This window comes from Corvus hawaiiensis, chromosome 5, assembly GCF_020740725.1.
Source record: "Corvus hawaiiensis isolate bCorHaw1 chromosome 5, bCorHaw1.pri.cur, whole genome shotgun sequence".
NCBI classification, from domain to species: Eukaryota; Metazoa; Chordata; class Aves; order Passeriformes; family Corvidae; genus Corvus; species Corvus hawaiiensis.
In genome coordinates this window covers 26,904,608-26,923,847 of record NC_063217.1, presented here as the reverse complement: position 1 = coordinate 26,923,847, position 19,240 = coordinate 26,904,608, and the positions used below count along the sequence as shown (strand labels likewise).

General features: G+C 43.5%; 1 protein-coding gene across 5 annotated transcripts in view; it reads left to right on the top strand.

The window, feature by feature from the left end:
- CORIN (corin, serine peptidase) overlaps positions 1 to 19,240 on the top strand; it is a 130,795-nt gene that overhangs the window by 18,868 nt on the left and 92,687 nt on the right. For 4 of the 5 annotated variants that reach the window (XM_048303717.1, XM_048303716.1, XM_048303718.1 and 1 more), the window contains exons 2-3: positions 878 to 1,022; positions 8,044 to 8,496. In XM_048303717.1, the coding sequence (XP_048159674.1) occupies positions 878 to 1,022; positions 8,044 to 8,496 (598 nt within the window). The remainder of the gene's footprint in view (positions 1 to 877; positions 1,023 to 8,043; positions 8,497 to 19,240) is intronic. The other variant, XM_048303719.1, reaches the window with a different exon arrangement.

The following is a 19,240-nucleotide window of genomic DNA, read 5'->3' as shown; positions in this document are numbered from 1 at the left end:
GTCATCCTTTGGGAAGACACTGTCTGGAATTAATAGACCTATCATCCAGTTTCACCTTATCACATGGAAAATTTTATTTATTAGTCATTTTCAAATAAAGGAGCTTCATAACAGTTTCAATCTTACTATTAAATATTAATTTGGAATTTTGTTTTTGTTTCTGTTTAAAAAGTATGACATTTCTCCAGTATATGAGATCATAGTCTTGATGGAGTTAGGTTTAAAAAATATAAAATACATGTTTAGGCATTTGAAAGGGTTTGGATATTTGTAGTTTGTGCAGCTCAATTGAATTCAGAAAATAGTTTTTCTCTGTTCTTTTGTATTCCACTCATAGAACAGAAAATGTGATTTGCAAACTCTACAGAATACTGTTAAGTTATAATTTTATATAGTACTTAAAAAAATCAGACAGCATTTTTGTGCATGTCTTCTATGGTCACCCAAAACAAAGATTATAATAGTGCCTTGATTCCTTAATAAAAGAAACAAGAACATGAAGCTCTTGAATAATTAGTAATGCATTATTTTAATTATAAGGTAATTTGTGTTTAGCCTTATTCCTTAAGTTTATTATGTATTTTACACTTTTTAAAAATGAAATGCCTATCCAACTTGAGTTCATCAGAAATGTTTAGAAATTTCAATGAAGCTGCAAGTGTGTGGATATTGGGTAAGGTTAACTAAATTATATGGATTGTGCTAGACTGTCCACCAGAAAGAAAATTTACACACAACTTGTCGTTAAGAATCTATAAGCCATTTACAGCATGTATTTAAATCATGTAGCTGTGTAATAAGGAGGGAGGACTGCTATTGAAAACATAGGAGTTACTGATGGACACCAGAAAGATAAAACTGCTTTTTTGTTTTTCAGGTCTTAGGAACAGATGAGGATAATATGGGGGATGGTTGCTCTCAGAAACTGGCTTCTGCCAAGTTCCTTCGACTGCTGCTCCTGATACTGATTCCATGCATCTGTGCCCTTATCCTTTTGCTGGTGATCCTGCTTACCTTTGTAGGTGAGTGCTTTTTTAATTAAAGAGACACTTTTTAAATTAAGGAGACTAAAACTAAGACCACATTCTCAAGTACTAATGTAATTGTGGACATTAGACATACATCTTAGCATACCTACCTAACAAACTAATCTACCTAGTGACTGTTTGTTGCAGAGAAATAAATATGTCATTTAGATTTCCATCTTTAAAACATATTCGAAGTGTCCATGAGGAAACATTTTCTGATTTTCTCAAGGCAGACTTTTGAGGAACACACTACCTTGAACATGTAAAATGTAGGTAGTTTTCAGCAGTCATTTTATAAGCACAAAAGATATTCTTGTTATAACTTTAGACCACTGTCAGTGGAATGGAATATTTATCCATGTTGTTTATATGCAAACCTGATTCTTATTTTCAGGTGAAATTTAATTTATAAATAGCCGCAAATCTTTCTGAACAGCATACAAAATATTACTGTTTAACTAAGGAAAGCCATGTTCATTTCTTCTACACATGAAATATGTATCAATGCAGAACTCCAAATATGTTTTGTGGAAACTGGTTCAAGGTATCTTAGATTTCATAATGGTTTAGTCTGTTAAGTAATTTTGTGTGTGTTTTACATAATTAAAAAGTGCTAACTTATTACCATCAATTTTTTAAAGTCTTCCCTTTGTTACCTTTAGAAAAGCTGACGTATCATTAAATTGCTTCAACTACAACATGAAAAAGACAGTAATACTAGCATTTAAAGCAGTAGTAATCCTAGCAATTGAAGCATTTTTTTTTCAGGAAAAAAAAGTAAAAAAAAATTGCTTACAGTGCTGAGTGGTTTGGGGATTTTTCCCTTTTTCTTTTTGTTAGTGAGAATATTTTCTAGTTGACCATCCTTAAGTACTTCAGAAGCACATCTGAAATGAGTGGGGTAATGTATCCAGCATCCAGATATAAGTCTATTTTCCTATTTGAAACACTCCAATATGCACCAAACAGCCAAACAGTTAGCAAGCATAGGAAGAAACTAACCATGTCTCAAAAGCACTGTCAAAATCATGACAATTTAAATCTGTTTTCTCGATTCAGTCTGTAAAGGATATGCAACAAGACATTGTAGGCCTGTTCTTTCCATTTAGTTTAAGTTAAGGAAGTACAAAAACCCCCCAAAGCTAGTGAATGTTATGACTGACAAGTAAGTCTTGGGTTGTATCTCTGAACTAAGAACAGTCTGAAATGGATTAAGATCAAGTAAGTCTTGCAATTAGGAAATATGAAGCTGTTAAATTTACTTTCCTTACGTCTAGCATTCCATCTGTATATTTCATATCCTCTGTCCTAGATTTTCATTCTTTGGTGAGAAAGCAGATAAAAAAGCAGGTGTTTTAACATCAGCTCTACTCAGTCTGCCCCCGAGGCATGTATCGACCTATCATTAAAATGTATGAAATCCTCTGGGAAACAGGGCCTGTTCTGATCCTACTTACATAGCAAAAATCGTGACTATCTCCTCTTAAGTCAATGCAGTTAGTGTAGGGTGAAGAACAAGGCTTGGTGTTATAACCCAAGTCTAAAACTGGCGAAGGTCCCTTCAGAAGCAGCTTTTGAATTAACATATTATAATTTACTATTCTTCCCAGCAGCTTTCATTTCTATGCATTCATAGCCTAGAAGCAAATATATTTGATGACCAGAATTAGATGAAGTAATGCTGTGGACATTTTAAAAGTGTGTATAATATAATATAGCCTGTTTTAGTAACAGAATACACTATATCCAGAATAGTACGTCATTTCAGTCAATAATAATTGACTTCTAATATTGGTATGAAGTCTTACAGTATAAGAAATAAGTTGATGGTACTGACCAACTAATAGAAATTATTTAATATATAGGAAATTATGTTTTTACTTTTTTTCACAAAACAGAGGAGTTAAATCCTGTGGTTGTCATCCTAGTATCTTTCACTGGTGCATAAAACAAATAGAAAGCTCCAGTACATAGTTTAGAACCTTATGAACTTTTTTATTTGACTTTGGAAATTAACTCATTAGGGAACTAGACCTTTTATATTTTGCTAGAATATATTTTGTTTCCTGTGGTAAATTTTTAGGTAATTATTCTTTTCCTTCTGTAATATTTTTTAATTAAGGCATATACACATGAAAAAATGTGTGTGCACCTGAGAACTTTTCTATGCATTTTCCCTACATCTCTTTTGTTGCCTGCACATCACTGCAAGCTCTGATGTTGAAGAAACAGAAAACTTGATGTGGGTGGAAGGAGACAGGAAGAGCAATACAGTTATATTGTAGTAATGGAGAATATCCTACTTGAGATGTCATGGGGCCCTGTTTTCAGAATACAACATTAATCAATCTTCCAAAAATTATTTACTATCTGAGTATTCAAGACCCCAAGCCTTGAAAAAGTAATTTTGTTAGAACTGTGTACAAAGAAAAGACAAACTGTCAGTAGAGATGCACATTATTTTGACTAAAGATACAGGAGACTTTTATGGTGCATAGAAGAAAATATCAGTCTGAGATGTTTTGCTATAATTTCTCTAAGTACTTACATTCTGGCTCTGCATACTTTGCTGTCTCTCACTAGGAGTATGGTGTGCTTGTCAACGTGGAGAAGAAAACTTTGTAAGGAATAAAAGTTCTTTTCCTTACAGAGAGAGAGAGTGTTCTAAGCCACTTTAGAAAGTCCTTCACATGCTAATAAGCATTATACCAAATTAAATTTTTTTTTGATTATAGGATAATTGTGTCCCATTGCAGTTACTTATCTGGGAAAGGAAAATGCTTTATAGTTACAGTTCCACAAAGGGGAAAGACAGAAAGACAGACAGAAAAAAAGAAAGATAAAAAGTCTATTACTACATCTTAGCTGATGTGCAATTGTTTGGTGTACTATAGGACCTTCATAGTATCAGTAATGTGCCCATTTCTCCAGAGTTCAGAGTCATAGGTACAGACCCTGCTGGAGAAATCTCAGTTCATATGTGCTGGCCAGTTGTAGTTGTGAAGCAGTGCTTTATTTCCTTAGCAACTGCCCCATCCATTACCCATACTTTGGTTGGCTGGTTTGCTCTGTTTCATTAGCTTTTAAACACACTTGGTCTTTTTGAGCTTTCCTGCTCTGAACTGCTAGAAATTTTCCACAGCTTACACTGCCAGAATCTCAATTTACTAGCCTGAACAGTGTGACTATTTCTTAGATATCTTAACTGTCCATTTCTAAGTAAACTGTCCATTTTAAAAAACCTGTCCATATTTAAGAAAAACATTCATTCCCCAACATAAACAGCAACTGGAAAATGATCAATAAAACTGCTGGAAAGTTTTGCTTTGAGCTGAATGAGTCTGGTCCCAGTACCTCTGTTTAGTACCAAGCACAGTGAAGGCCAGCATACTGTATGTTTCTGTCATGTGGACATGCCCAGCTGTAGCTGGAGACACAAATCCAAAAATGGTTACATTGGTTACTATTTCTCAACTAATTAACTATCTGGCTCATGATTTACTATCTACAGCTCTGTATGAACTCAAGTCTGAAGAACAGTTGGATACAGTGTGCCTGTATATATGAATAAAATGCATGTTCTGTATGTGTTGCATGTCTGTTGGCAAACATTGACAGAGAGTAATTAATTTCTCTTCACTGAAGAGATTAAAAAAGAACTGATTGTTTTAAAGCATGACTCTGTTTTCTTAGGTATCTTGCAATTTAAAAATAGATGCTATAAAAACATATCCAGTAAGCTTAATTTAAGATTTAAGGTATACAATAGTATTTTTCGGGGAAGGGTGGGGGGAAGGATGAAAATCAAAGCATGTGGGAGCCCAGCCCAGAGAGTGGACTCTGCAGCCTGGAATGAGGTGCCTAAATTTGCTGTGGTGCTTTGGCAAAAGGAGAGGATAGGAGGAAAATGTGGGGGAAGAATGAAGTGACTCAGGAAGGTGACCCAAAACTCTTGCAAACTAAGTGGAAAAAGCATTGTCATCTAGAACTAGCAAGTGGGGAATGCTAGAGGCCTATGCCTGCCTCCCTCAAGGGCATATGTGCCTGAGCCAGGCTGATGTTATTTTGGAGGGGAAAAATGTTAAAAAGAATTTTAATACTACTCATTGTCAGCTGAGATGATACAATTAGGAAGTCCTTTTGTGTAGAAGGGGTTCATTGTGTGGTCCCCCTGTTAAGAATAGGAGTTGTTATCACTAGGAAACTGTAAAAATAGAACAAAACCTGCTGTTGTTGGAAAGATGGGTTGAAGAAGCAAACAAGCATTTGGGGATGTCAGTGAAAGAAGTCAATGACCTTATGGCAGTGATAGACAGAGGTATTATTGTTGTTCCAGAAAAAGAATGAAATAAGTCTGAGTGAGGATAGAATCCAGTGGGTAGCTTCAATATTCTGCTTCACAGTATTTATTTGACCACTGTATTAAACCAAAGGGGGTTTTCAAACATCTTTCAAGAGTTTACCTGTCTTGTAAATTACCTGTCTTATTGCCTCCTATTCTGCTGAGTGATATATAAATAGCTAATCATTTTAACTTTAATTTTAAGTCAGTATAAGTAGCTCTTAGGGACCAATATTTTACAGACTTTTTCTATTTTTATGCTGAGTGGAGGAGAAGAGAGGAGTCTAGGGAGGAGGAGAGAGAATGTGAAAAAATACCTTAAGCTATTCTTGAATTATGGAAAAATACTATGCACTTTCCTAAAGGAGTTAAAAAAGATTATTTTAACTTTCTGAAAACTTAAGAAAGCACTAGTTAAGTTTGAAACTTGAAACAATGTAGGCTTCTGAATTCTAGAGATTCAGCGCTTTACTTGAACACAAATATCTGGCATCCAGATAAAGCTACGTTTAAGTGACCACAATTTCTGAGCACAACCACTCCCTCTTCCTTAGACTCTAGCAAATCATATTAATACTAGTCCCCATTTGTGAAAATGCAACAGATTCATTCTTCCCGTTTGGTTTGACTGGAGGATTCAAACAAAAAGAAATGCTGCCTAAATAATTTGCAGGCGGGAGATTTTTAGTTGCTTCTGTAAAATACACACAGTAAATTCCTCCAAACCCCAATGATATATGAACATCTGCTGGTGGAAAACCAGAAACCTTAACATTTATATATATATAAAGTTCCCCTGGGTTTGTCCAGTAGAAGTTAGACATAAAGATTTATTCACAGTTAGTGACACTGGAGCCAAAACAATCCAGGCTGGATAAATGAAGATATGGTAAATCTCAAATGGTAACTCTTTCATTGAAATTCACTATATTTCAGAAATTTCACAAGTTTTTCTTCCTGTTTGTATTTATTATACTTAAAGTTTACTCAGGTAAAAAGAAAATGCTGACATTGCTCCTTCTCAGCTATTCTCTTCTATACCTACCTGTAAAACTTTCCAACCCAAAGTCACTTCAGTTGGATTCTTCTGGCATTTTTAGTTACTTGTAGCTGTGATTAAAAAACATTTCTGCCTGCCCAGTCCTTGAATTTCAGACCAGTTAACTGATTTATTCTAGCAGCAGAGTACATGAAGAAGTGAGAAGAGGAATTCCGTAATGGGAATGGGCTCAGGGTATCCTTTGGGCCTTGTGTGGTGCTTGGAGTTGGCAGAGGGGTAGGTTTGTCTAGGAAAAGAGCCTGGGGTGGTGGGGGGTGTACAAAGCCTGACTGAGAGGTGATGGTGCGACCAGCCATTTTGGTAAATGCAATAACCAAACTGAAGTCTAGGAGAGATGGTGGTGGGTGTTCTGTAGATTTAGGAGTCATAGAATCATAGAAAGATCATCTAATTCCAACCCCCCTGTCATGTGGGGTTCATCTGTACCAAGCAGCTAATGAAGGATCAAATGAACATGAAGAAAAGTTATTATCAATTGTTGCCAAGGTACTTAGAAACATTTGGGAGACTTCATGTTTTGAGGATTCCTTTAAATTTTTTTTTATAATCAAGTCTAGATGAACTGTGTTTATTATGATTGTTAAGCTCTTTTACATGACCAGCCAGTGGCAAAAATTGCTTTTCCTTTTTACCAAAAATTTCTTATATTGTAATACAGAGTGGTGTTTCTCTTCTAGCATTAAATATGACTCTAATATACTTGGTTAAAAATTTTGAGATAATATTTGTAGTTTTTATTATAGATAATTAAGTTATATGTTCTACATATGTTTAAGATGTCTTCTTTATTATTTGGATTAATAGGTTAAAGATCAATTCTCTTACTACGTAATTTAAATTCCTGATCCTTTTGGGATACATCTACGTACTGTTATGCAGCTGTTTTGATTTGTGAATTATAATTACTCGCAACTGTTCAACACATGCAACTAAGCAAAATCTGGTTTTGTCCATAATGTAATAAATGGTCAAAACGTAAAGCCGGCAAGTGACTGAAATTTTAGATAACAAGTGTATATTTAAAATCCAGTATCAGAGAAGAATGACAAAGAACTCATGGGCCTATATTTAGCAGTGGTTGTTAAATTATATAATCCTATATAGAGAAACAGTACATCTTTCCATTTTACAAATTAGTGAATATGAAATACATTGAAAATGTATTGATTCCCTTAAAGCTTCAGAATTAGATTTCTGATGATGGTGGTACTACAAAAACAAGAGAAGATGCAATTTAAAAGGAGAAAAAAATAGCATTGTCCGTCTTGTTAACACAATGATCGAATGAATCGTGTTGGAGCTCCTTGAAATTGCACTCTGTAGTTTTGAACATGTAAATATTCAGTGACATACTATAAATACGATCAAAACATTTTAAGCTCATGGGAGCATTTGTTTCTCTATTTATCCCACAGCAACCATGTTTTATGTGCTACTGTTATTTTGTTGCTACATAAAATTCTTAAATTTAGTTGTCTTTAATTCGGATTTTGAAATAAAAATATTTTTAAAATCTGTGTCATTATATTTATTATAAACTTTCCAAAACAAACTGGTAACAATTATTCTTCCAGGTGATGGTAATTTTGGTGGTTTTTTCACCTTTCTTGCAGGAGTGTTAGAAAAAACATGCTTTTATTCAAATGGAAGCGAGGGCCTCACATTTAATGGTGACTTTGAAACGTCTGATGATCTTTCGCCAAACATGGTTGAAAATAGTTCCAAGACTGCTCCCACAGTGGATCTCAGCACACAGCCCTCTTCCTGGACCACCACGTCTTTATCCCACATTGACCAAATGAACAAGAACTCAAATATATTTAGAGAGTCTTCCCAGGAACATTCCTTTGCTCCCCCAACTCAAACCACAGTGCTCAATCATCAGCCTGTCTATGATGCTGCTTTGGCAGAGGGCTCTGATGACAACACCCGGTTGTTTGCCACTGCAGAGGAGGTGACTTTGTGGTCTACAGATGCTTCTTTTAACAACACAGAGAGGATGACCACTCTGCCAGTATTAAGTCCTACCCATCCGTCTGTGTCACAAAAAATGGATCAGAAAAAAAGTAAGTTTATATTTTATTCGGCTCCATAATTCTGACTCAAAAACTACAGAGCATACTGTTGGCATGCTCCCCCATGTGTTTCTGTGAGGTCTAAGGAATGTGTCCGTTTTTGATAATTTATTTTGTTGTGTACATTCCATGTTGCAATCAACTGGTTTCTTATCAGAACCTTTGTTCAACCTGTTAAGGAAGATGCACTAAATTCTCTCAGTATGAAAACTTAAAATACATCTTCAACTGGTGATAATCAGGCTTAGCAAGGCTGGAAACGAGTCACTGCAGTTGTTAAGTCTGTCGATCGTATACTCTGTGTTTCTTTAAAACTATGTATGTGGCAAGTACATTCCTGATCTTGGGATGTAATTGCAGTTACAACTTTTTCTGTCTTAATGGATAAATTCTGCTCTAATTTGAAGCAGTTTTTCTATACAGCAATAAAGTTCCAGTGGCATTTTTGAGAGAGAGTAACAACAATTAACTGGGATCAGGACTTTTTAAAAAGTTGTTTTACTATGAAGGTAGGTGCATTTTATTAATGTCATAGTAAATGTTATTGATGCATCATGTCAGTGGTAGTGAAGGATTCCCTGATACTGCTTTGCTAACTCATGAAAAGCAAGGGTACCATATTAAAATGAATCAGTTTCTCTGGAACTGCTTGTCATTTCTTTTTTCTTAATCCCACCAAAGCGCAAAGCAAAACTTATTCGTAAGGTCATAGAGAAAACTTAAAGTAAATCACTGATTTATCAGTATTTTCTTCTCTCCCCTAGACTGTAGTGACCTCATCGGCCATTTGAATGGTGCAGGCTTTTTGCAGGTTCTGTTTGCTAAATGATTTTCCTTATGTAGATTTCTCTCTTTTTCTCTCCCTGTACCCCAAACTCAGAATAAATGTGTATAAATGTACACTTGAATCCTATTACTGGTTTATTTATTTCATTCTTTTGGCAACTTGGCCAATTATCACTGTGCCAAGGAACAGCAAGAAAGCATAGTGTGCTATGCTACAAATATTTTCATCATCATATTTGAGATACCTGAAATTCCAGGAAATATAGATGAAACAGTATAAAGCCTTTTTGCCTTTTCTTATAATGTTGGAATGAACTCTTTCGAGATGCATATAACATGCACATGTAATATGCAGATGTATATGTATGGGATGTGGTATTTTTCCCTACTACAGTGTTAATGCAGGGACAGCAATATAGTGACTCAGGATTAGGTCTGGATTTCTAATCTTTCAAATATTTGGGGTTTGGTATTATACAGGGAGGCACTTCTAGGACTTCCAAATATGTGTTCTATTCTGGTAAGTGCAGTTCATTCCAACAGCAGTATGACTGTGTGTATATTCGGAAGGCGTGACTACTTGGAATTCTATTGTAGTATAGTATTTTCTGTGTAAAGAGAAAAGGATAAAAGGTTTTCAAAGACAAATTTGAAATACCACAGGTTTCTTAAATAAAACCCCGCAACAACAAAAAAAATCCCATCCCAAACTGAGATACTTTGCCCATCAGAAACATCCGGAGATAGTATGTTACTAATCAATAACCTTGCAGTCTTTGGTTCCACTTTCAAGTGTTTTGCTTAACTGTATTCATGGGGACATTGTCTTAATTCTGTGTGTAGATTAAAAAAAAAAAAAATTAAGAATCCAGAAGAATTTGATCTCATAATAACTGTGTGTTCCCATGGCTCTCCAAGGCATGGAGGACTAGAAAGCAGGGGATTTTGAGTAGCACACAGTGCTACTCACTTCCTTTCCTGTCCTGGCCTTTCCAAATTAACTCCTTATGCTCATCTCTAGTCTCTTTGATCTCTTTTTTTCCACTAAGCTTGCTTCATGGAGAGAATCCTAAGGTAAAACAGAACACGGTCTGATGTTCACAGGAAGTTCTTATATATTCTGATGTGGAGACAATGAGATATAACTGGGACATGAGGTATAAATAAGTTTTAGAACAGTGAAACTGGAATATTCTGTTGGAGTAAAAACGATTTTTTTTGGGACAAGTAAAACTTAAAGACCACATTGGATTGGTGGTGGTAGATCAAACTATTTCTCTCTTGCTTTGTGTCTGAATTCAACCATCAACATTAGCACATGCCTGAAGAAGAATAAACTAGGGCTGGCATGCTGAGACACTTGAATGCTATGTGGTAGCAGATTCCAGTGATCTGCTGTGAGCGTTCATTCCTCCTCCCATGAATTGACGTAATCACTTTTGAACCCGTGTAAAATAGAGGTTTGAGCTTTTAAAGCATATCTTATCAGGAAATTAACCTCTAAATGAAGTGTGAGGCTGATGTTCCATCATCATCAATGCAAACTAGCAGATCATCCATCAGTACAAGTTTCAGCTGGTTCAAATGTGGGGAGGAGAATGCATTTCTGTTGGGTTAGTAAGCATACATAACCTGGACTTTATGCTGACTTTATGCAGTATAATAAAAGATAAATGATATGTCATATAATATAGAGTTCAAAGCCAACTAGACAAAATTCTCTGAACGCATTTGGATTGGCATTTATGTGGCTGTAAGTTCTTGGTCTGGTGCTAGCTAGTATCCTTAGTGATGGATTTGCTTTACTGGCGGACCACAGCTTCAATAAAAGACATTAATAAGAGAAATTATAAATATTGCAACCATATGGTATTCAGTTAAGACTTTAAAGTAGCACAAGTAAGACATTGCTGAGTTACTAACTGGAGAGGAATGAAATTTGGCACATATGACTTCAATTATTTAAGAAGTCCTTGAAGCAGAGGGAAGTTCTTTGGCAGAAATTCTAGCAAAGAATAGATTAGTGTGTAAATGGGAATGAATGATACAATAAAGAAGGGATGAAGAAGTTTATTTCCATTTTACAAGGGGAAGAAATGTCTCACAAATCTATTAGAAAGTTCTTTGAAGGAGACAGTGAAAATGCTGGTTAATACAACATACTTGACTTTTCAAAATGCTGTTAACAAGAGTCTTCACCTGGAAGTGTTACAGACATTCTTCTCATAAACGATGTGTTCATTAAAAGACAGAAGAAAAAATAAGAATGAATGGCTAGGCTCCAGAATGAAGAAGGTTGCCAATGGATGCTGCTTATGTCTTACAGACAGTGTTTTCTGATCAGGGGAAACAGTAAATAGTCAAGTAATAACATTTCTGCTAATACAGATTTGGCTGCCTAAAGTGAATAGCTGGGAATCACGTACAAGTCTCACAGTGGAGAGAGTGACTGCTAAATGTTTAAATGACTGTGCCAATAGATGCGAAAGAATGCTGGAGAGTGGAAAACAATGCTAAGTCTATCAAATACAATGTTGGACTTTCAGCTAGTGTTGCCTCCAAAAAAAGGACCTGGTGGTTTGCTCCAGTCAGTGTTCTGTCTCCATGAGAGCTCTCATCATGAAGTTGAGAAAGAACGAAATGGAAAATCTTGCTACATCAGTGTATAACTTCAGAAAGATTAGAGTAGGATTGAAAAAGGCAAATAGCAGGGAATCAGACCAGTAAAGACATGGAAAGACTCAGATGTGGGGAGGCACTAAATAGAAGGAAGACCCTGTTTTCCTTCTGGAAAACAGCTGGCTTATGAGTAAGTGGTTGTGGTAGCTATTAAGACTATTTTGAGTGTCTAGGTGAAATAGAAAAGTTACTCCCTGTTTTTCATTATATGAGGAGTTGACTGTTTTGGGTTTGTTTGGTTTTTTTGGTTTTTTTTTTTCGCCTATCAGGCAGTAAGATAAAAAAAAAGGAGACGTCATGGAACTTATTGCCACAGGATGATGGGAAAACCAGAAAATATGGAAATGCTTGGAGAACTTTGTGAGAGGTTAGTCTATTGGGGCTTGTAGAAACAATAGTCAGCTGGCAACTTCTGAATTATGAAGGTTCAGGATTTTGTGTTGCCAGAGGTTGTTGTTATAGTCCTAGATGGTTGTTCCTTATATTTACCCAATATTATTAGAATTTTTCTTGAATATATAATGCTGGCCCCTACCAAATTTCAGTTTCTGAGTTAAATGTATCCTGTGTTACCTCTCTGTTGGAAAGCAAGTGAAGGAATATGTTTTTCCTGTTGAGGGATTTGAGTTTTCTGGAGGCATGGACCATGGTCCTAAGCCATGAGGACGGCTCACTGGAGAGTTTTCTGATAGCAAAAACATCAGGATGGGAGTCTTAGGTGAACCAATAGGTTCAGCAGTGTTTATTCATGGAATTTAGAAATACATGCAGTAATATTCTGTTCATCTGTCAATCAATGCTTAACAGAAAAAGGACCTCATATTAAGTAGTAGACTCCCTGTTCAGTAATACAGATGATTTGGGGAGACAGGAAGAAGGAGAGAGAGCAAGGGCCAGCGTTCTTCCTAGAAAAACATCCTGTAGATTAATGGAATATACACTGGGACAAGAACTATTAGTATCTGATGTTGTTTCTTCCATTCACTGGTGTGTATGCATATGTATATCTAAGATACTTTTTTTTGAGCCAAGTCTCCCATAGATCTCCCCTAGCAGACAGGCTAGTAACGCCTCTGCCATTTCGCAAAAACAGTTTCAGCGGAGAACTATGCCGATGGCCAAATCCTAACGTGAAAAGTCACATGCCCAAGCCTGATCTTCAGCCATGCCCGTCCGTGCGTGGCATTCCCGGCGCCCCGCAGGCTGTGAGGAGCTGGGAGGGCCGGACGCGCCCCCGCAGCACGGCCCGGCCCGGCCCGTCCTGCCCCGCGCCGCCGCCAGAGGGCGCCGCCAACGCGGGTCCCAAGCCCCGCGCGGCTGGAGAGGGGCTGGAGAGGGGCTGGAGAGGGGCAGGAGAGGGGATGGAGAGGGGCTGGAGAGGGGCTGGAGAGGGGCTGGAGAGGGGATGGAGAGGGGCTGGAGAGGGGCAGGAGAGGGGCTGGAGAGGGGCAGGAGAGGGGATGGAGAGGGGCTGGAGAGGGGCTGGAGAGGGGCTGGAGAGGGGATGGAGAGGGGATGGAGAGGGGCAGGAGAGGGGCTGGAGAGGGGCAGGAGAGGGGATGGAGAGGGGCAGGAGAGGGGCTGGAGAGGGGCAGGAGAGGGGCTGGAGAGGGGCTGGAGAGGGGCTGGAGAGGGGATGGAGAGGGGCTGGAGAGGGGCTGGAGAGGGGCAGGAGAGGGGATGGAGAGGGGCTGGAGAGGGGCTGGAGAGGGGCTGGAGAGGGGATGGAGAGGGGCTGGAGAGGGGCAGGAGAGGGGCTGGAGAGGGGCAGGAGAGGGGATGGAGAGGGGCTGGAGAGGGGCTGGAGAGGGGCTGGAGAGGGGATGGAGAGGGGATGGAGAGGGGCAGGAGAGGGGCTGGAGAGGGGCAGGAGAGGGGATGGAGAGGGGCAGGAGAGGGGCTGGAGAGGGGCAGGAGAGGGGCTGGAGAGGGGCTGGAGAGGGGCTGGAGAGGGGATGGAGAGGGGCTGGAGAGGGGCTGGAGAGGGGCTGGAGAGGGGATGGAGAGGGGATGGAGAGGGGCAGGAGAGGGGATGGAGAGGGAATGGAGAGGGGCAGGAGAGGGGCAGGAGAGGGGATGGAGAGGGGATGGAGAGGGGCTGGAGAGGGGATGGAGAGGGGCAGGAGAGGGGATGGAGAGGGGCTGGAGAGGGGATGGAGAGGGGATGGAGAGGGGCAGGAGAGGGGATGGAGAGGGGCTGGAGAGGGGATGGAGAGGGGCAGGAGAGGGGATGGAGAGGGGATGGAGAGGGGCAGGAGAGGGGATGGAGAGGGGCTGGAGAGGGGATGGAGAGGGGCAGGAGAGGGGATGGAGAGGGAATGGAGAGGGGCAGGAGAGGGGCAGGAGAGGGGCTGGAGAGGGGATGGAGAGGGGCTGGAGAGGGGATGGAGAGGGGCTGGAGAGGGGCTGGAGAGGGGCAGGAGAGGGGATGGAGAGGGGCTGGAGAGGGGATGGAGAGGGGCTGGAGAGGGGCTGGAGAGGGGATGGAGAGGGGCAGGAGAGGGGATGGAGAGGGAATGGAGAGGGGCAGGAGAGGGGCAGGAGAGGGGCAGGAGAGGGGCTGGAGAGGGGCTGGAGAGGGGCTGGAGAGGGGATGGAGAGGGGCAGGAGAGGGGATGGAGAGGGGCTGGAGAGGGGCAGGAGAGGGGATGGAGAGGGGCTGGAGAGGGGATGGAGAGGGGCAGGAGAGGGGATGGAGAGGGAATGGAGAGGGGCAGGAGAGGGGCAGGAGAGGGGCTGGAGAGGGGATGGAGAGGGGCAGGAGAGGGGCTGGAGAGGGGCAGGAGAGGGGATGGAGAGGGGCTGGAGAGGGGCTGGAGAGGGGATGGAGAGGGGCAGGAGAGGGGATGGAGAGGGAATGGAGAGGGGCAGGAGAGGGGCAGGAGAGGGGCTGGAGAGGGGATGGAGAGGGGCTGGAGAGGGGATGGAGAGGGGCTGGAGAGGGGATGGAGAGGGGCTGGAGAGGGGCAGGAGAGGGGCTGGAGAGGGGCTGGAGAGGGGATGGAGAGGGGCAGGAGAGGGGCTGGAGAGGGGATGGAGAGGGGCGGGAGAGGGGCTGGAGAGGGGCAGGAGAGGGGCTGGAGAGGGGCAGGAGAGGGGCAGGAGAGGGGCTGGAGAGGGGCAGGAGAGGGGCTGGAGAGGGGCTGGAGAGGGGCTGGAGAGGGGATGGAGAGGGGATGGAGAGGGGATGGAGGGGGGCTGGAGAGGGGATGGAGAGGGGCTGGAGAGGGGCTGGAGAGGGGATGGAGAGGGGATGGAGAGGGGATGGAGGGGGGATGGAGAGGGGATGGAGGGGGGCTGGAGAGGGGATGGAGAGGGGATGGAGAGGGGCAGGAGAGGGGATGGAGAGGGGCTGGAGAGGGGATGGAGAGGGGATGGAGAGGGGCAGGAGAGGGGCTGGAGAGGGGATGGAGAGGGGCTGGAGAGGGGCTGGAGAGGGGATGGAGAGGGGCTGGAGAGGGGCTGGAGAGGGGCTGGAGAGGGGCAGGAGAGGGGCTGGAGAGGGGATGGAGAGGGGCTGGAGAGGGGCTGGAGAGGGGATGGAGAGGGGCTGGAGAGGGGCTGGAGAGGGGATGGAGAGGGGCAGGAGAGGGGCTGGAGAGGGGATGGAGAGGGGCAGGAGAGGGGCAGGAGAGGGGCTGGAGAGGGGATGGAGAGGGGATGGAGAGGGGCTGGAGAGGGGATGGAGAGGGGATGGAGAGGGGCTGGAGAGGGGCTGGAGAGGGGCAGGAGAGGGGCTGGAGAGGGGATGGAGAGGGGCAGGAGAGGGGCTGGAGAGGGGATGGAGAGGGGCAGGAGAGGGGCAGGAGAGGGGCTGGAGAGGGGCAGGAGAGGGGCAGGAGAGGGGCAGGAGAGGGGCAGGAGAGGGGCTGGAGAGGGGATGGAGAGGGGCTGGAGAGGGGATGGAGAGGGGATGGAGAGGGGATGGAGAGGGGATGGAGGGGGGCTGGAGAGGGGCAGGAGAGGGGCTGGAGAGGGGATGGAGAGGGGATGGAGAGGGGATGGAGAGGGGCTGGAGAGGGGCAGGAGAGGGGCAGGAGAGGGGCTGGAGAGGGGCTGGAGAGGGGCAGGAGAGGGGCTGGAGAGGGGCTGGAGAGGGGATGGAGAGGGGATGGAGAGGGGATGGAGAGGGGATGGAGAGGGGCAGGAGGGGGGCTGGAGAGGGGCAGGAGAGGGGCTGGAGAGGGGCTGGAGAGGGGCAGGAGAGGGGCCGGAGCGGGGCCGGAGCGGGGCTGGAGAGGGGCAGGAGAGGGGATGGAGAGGGGCTGGAGAGGGGATGGAGAGGGGCCGGAGCGGGGCCGGAGCGGGGCTGGAGAGGGGCAGGAGAGGGGCTGGAGAGGGGATGGAGAGGGGCTGGAGAGGGGCTGGAGAGGGGATGGAGAGGGGCAGGAGAGGGGCTGGAGAGGGGATGGAGAGGGGCAGGAGAGGGGCTGGAGAGGGGCTGGAGAGCGGTAGGAGAGGGGCTGGAGCGGGGCTGGAGCGGGGCTGGAGAGAGGCTGGAGAGGGGATGGAGAGGGGCTGGAGCGGGGCTGGAGCGGGGCAAGAGAGGGGCTGGAGAGGGGCAGGAGAGGGGTAGGAGAGGGGATGGAGGGGGGCAGGAGAGGGGCCGGAACGGGGCAGGAGAGGGGCAGGAGAGAGGCTGGAGAGCGGTAGGAGAGGGGCAGGAGAGGGGCTGGAGAGGGGATGGAGAGGGGCTGGAGAGGGGCCGGAACGGGGCAGGAGAGGGGCAGGAGAGGGGCTGGAGAGGGGCAGGAGAGGGGCTGGAGAGGGGATGGAGAGGGGCTGGAGAGGGGCAGGAGCGGGGCTGGAGAGGGGCTGGAGAGGGGTTGGAGAGGGGCTGGAGAGGGGCAGGAGCGGGGCTGGAGAGGGGCTGGAGAGGGCATGGAGAGGGGCTGGAGCGGGGCTGGAGCGGGGCAAGAGAGGGGCTGGAGAGGGGCAGGAGAGGGGTAGGAGAGGAGCAGGAGAGGGGCTGGAGAGGGGATGGAGGGGGGCAGGAGAGGGGCCGGAACGGGGCAGGAGAGGGGCAGGAGAGGGGCTGGAGAGCGGTAGGAGAGGGGCTGGAGAGGGGATGGAGAGGGGCTGGAGCGGGGCTGGAGAGGGGCCGGAACGGGGCAGGAGAGGGGCAGGAGAGGGGCTGGAGAGGGGCAGGAGAGGGGCTGGAGAGGGGATGGAGAGGGGCTGGAAAGGGGCAGGAGAGGGGCTGGAGCGGAGCTGGAGAGGGGCTGGAGAGGGGCTGGAGAGGGGATGGAGAGGGGGAGGAGCGGGGCTGGAGCGGGGCCGGAACGGGGCAGGAGCGGGGCTGGAGAGGGGCTGGAGAGGGGCGGGAGCGGGGCCGTAGTGGAGCGAAACACGGGCACTTGCACAAGTGTGCGGGAAGGTGAACACCCCCCCGAGCCCTAAACAATTGCTTTAAATAATGACGTGGAAAATTGTTCTTGTTACCTCTAGCTAAACTTGTGATTTCTATTCCCTTTAATAAATTCGTGGCTCACTGTTACAGTTCTTCTGTTTGTAGTTCATCTCTTCAAATTCTGATGAAACATTGTTCTGTGTAAGATATCTAATAGACCTCAAATATTTGTTAGGATTAATATTGCGATAAGTACTGTGAATAACTAACACACCCTCCCTGAAGTTCCATGTATCTTTGCTCTTTGGCCCTTCAGTGGTGTGGTTTCATTTAGAGTGAGAGATTCCCACTTCAACTCTACTGTGGAACTAAAGTCAGCTTTGTTCTGATGTTTAAATGTGTTTAAATGACACATGTGCTTCTGGAGTTGTCGATGTGTGTTCCTTTAAAACTTTAAAGAATGGAAGTATTTCAGCTTTACACCCGTTATGCATTCACCATGGGTTTTTATATCATAGGTTTGTTGCTTGCATTTTAAACAGATGTTTGTTATCAGATTGAACCATGAATTGACCAAGAGGCTAGGCAAGACATCAAATACTTAGTGAAACTTTCAAGGATGGGAACAATGAAGCAAGGCACATCTGAAGATAATTGTTTGAGTATTGCAGGCATTGACTTTTGTTTCATACCCATTAGCTTGTCTGAAACTATTTAAAAGTATTTGTGTGGTTATTTCAACAGAAAGATGTTGCCAAAACAGATTTTTGTATTCTATATTGTGATTGATCACTTTGTTTCCAAAGGTACACCTTACATCTGGTAGCAGTATGTGATTTAAAGATTGATTAAAGCTTATCTGTTTTGTGCTTCTTCATGGTCTGTTATGGATTGTAACAGATAAAGTGCAGCCAGGTGTGGGTACAGAGCCATCATTAATATAAAATGGTAAGTTCTAAACTCCTCAAAATATTGGAAAGTGAGAGCGTTGATACAACTAAGTGATTTACAGTCACTTTCACAACCATGTGAAATTCAAGAGCAACATAATGTGTACCATGGTTTGAAGTCATTGTAGGGAATTTGAGGAAGTGATAAACAGCCGAATACAGCTAAAGATTAATTTAGCTGTTAATCAGTACACAAAATCTGTCTTTCTCACCTTTGTTATGATAGATAATTAAAAAAAATTATACTCTCCAGTGAAATAAAATAGCAGAAGTTCATACCAGAAATTAGGAAAATCTTTTTCACTGGATAGATAGTGAAGAACCCATTGCCTAGAGAGGCTGTGGGATCCCTTTCCTTGGGTGTTTCCAAGATTCAGACAAAGTCATGGATGACAACTTGCTGGCAGCAATCTCACTTGGAGCAGCAAGCTGGGTGGAGACCTCCAAAGGACTCCAAAGGCTACCAATAGTTCTGTGATTCTAGGGTATAAAAAAATTGGGAGTAGAACATGAACTTTTTGCATGGTTGAAAAAAGTTTAACATTACAGCTGGTTTAATGGTATTTAAGATAATTTAATCCTAATTTTAATGGGGAAACTTGTCAGTTCTCTCTAACTGACATAGGCAATTAAACAATGAGCTATAAGAGAACATTGAAGCAAGCTATTTGTATTTATCAGTAGATTTATTTAAAAGAACTAAATGAATTTTCCATTCTGCGGAAAGCAGTTAAGTACAAGGGTTTAAAAATCTCATTTTGCACAAGCAACTTGCAGGCACCATGTTCCTAAGGTTTAAATGCAACCTGAACTGACTGACAGTTGTAAGAAACTTAATTATGTTAAGCTCTTAAACATTTTCCTTCTACACACTAAAAAATAAGGTGGCTTTTGACCTCTAATTGCTCAGGCTGAGAAAGTTTGTCAGAATTCCTCTTTGTTCACACCACAAAACCACAGTGTAACAGGA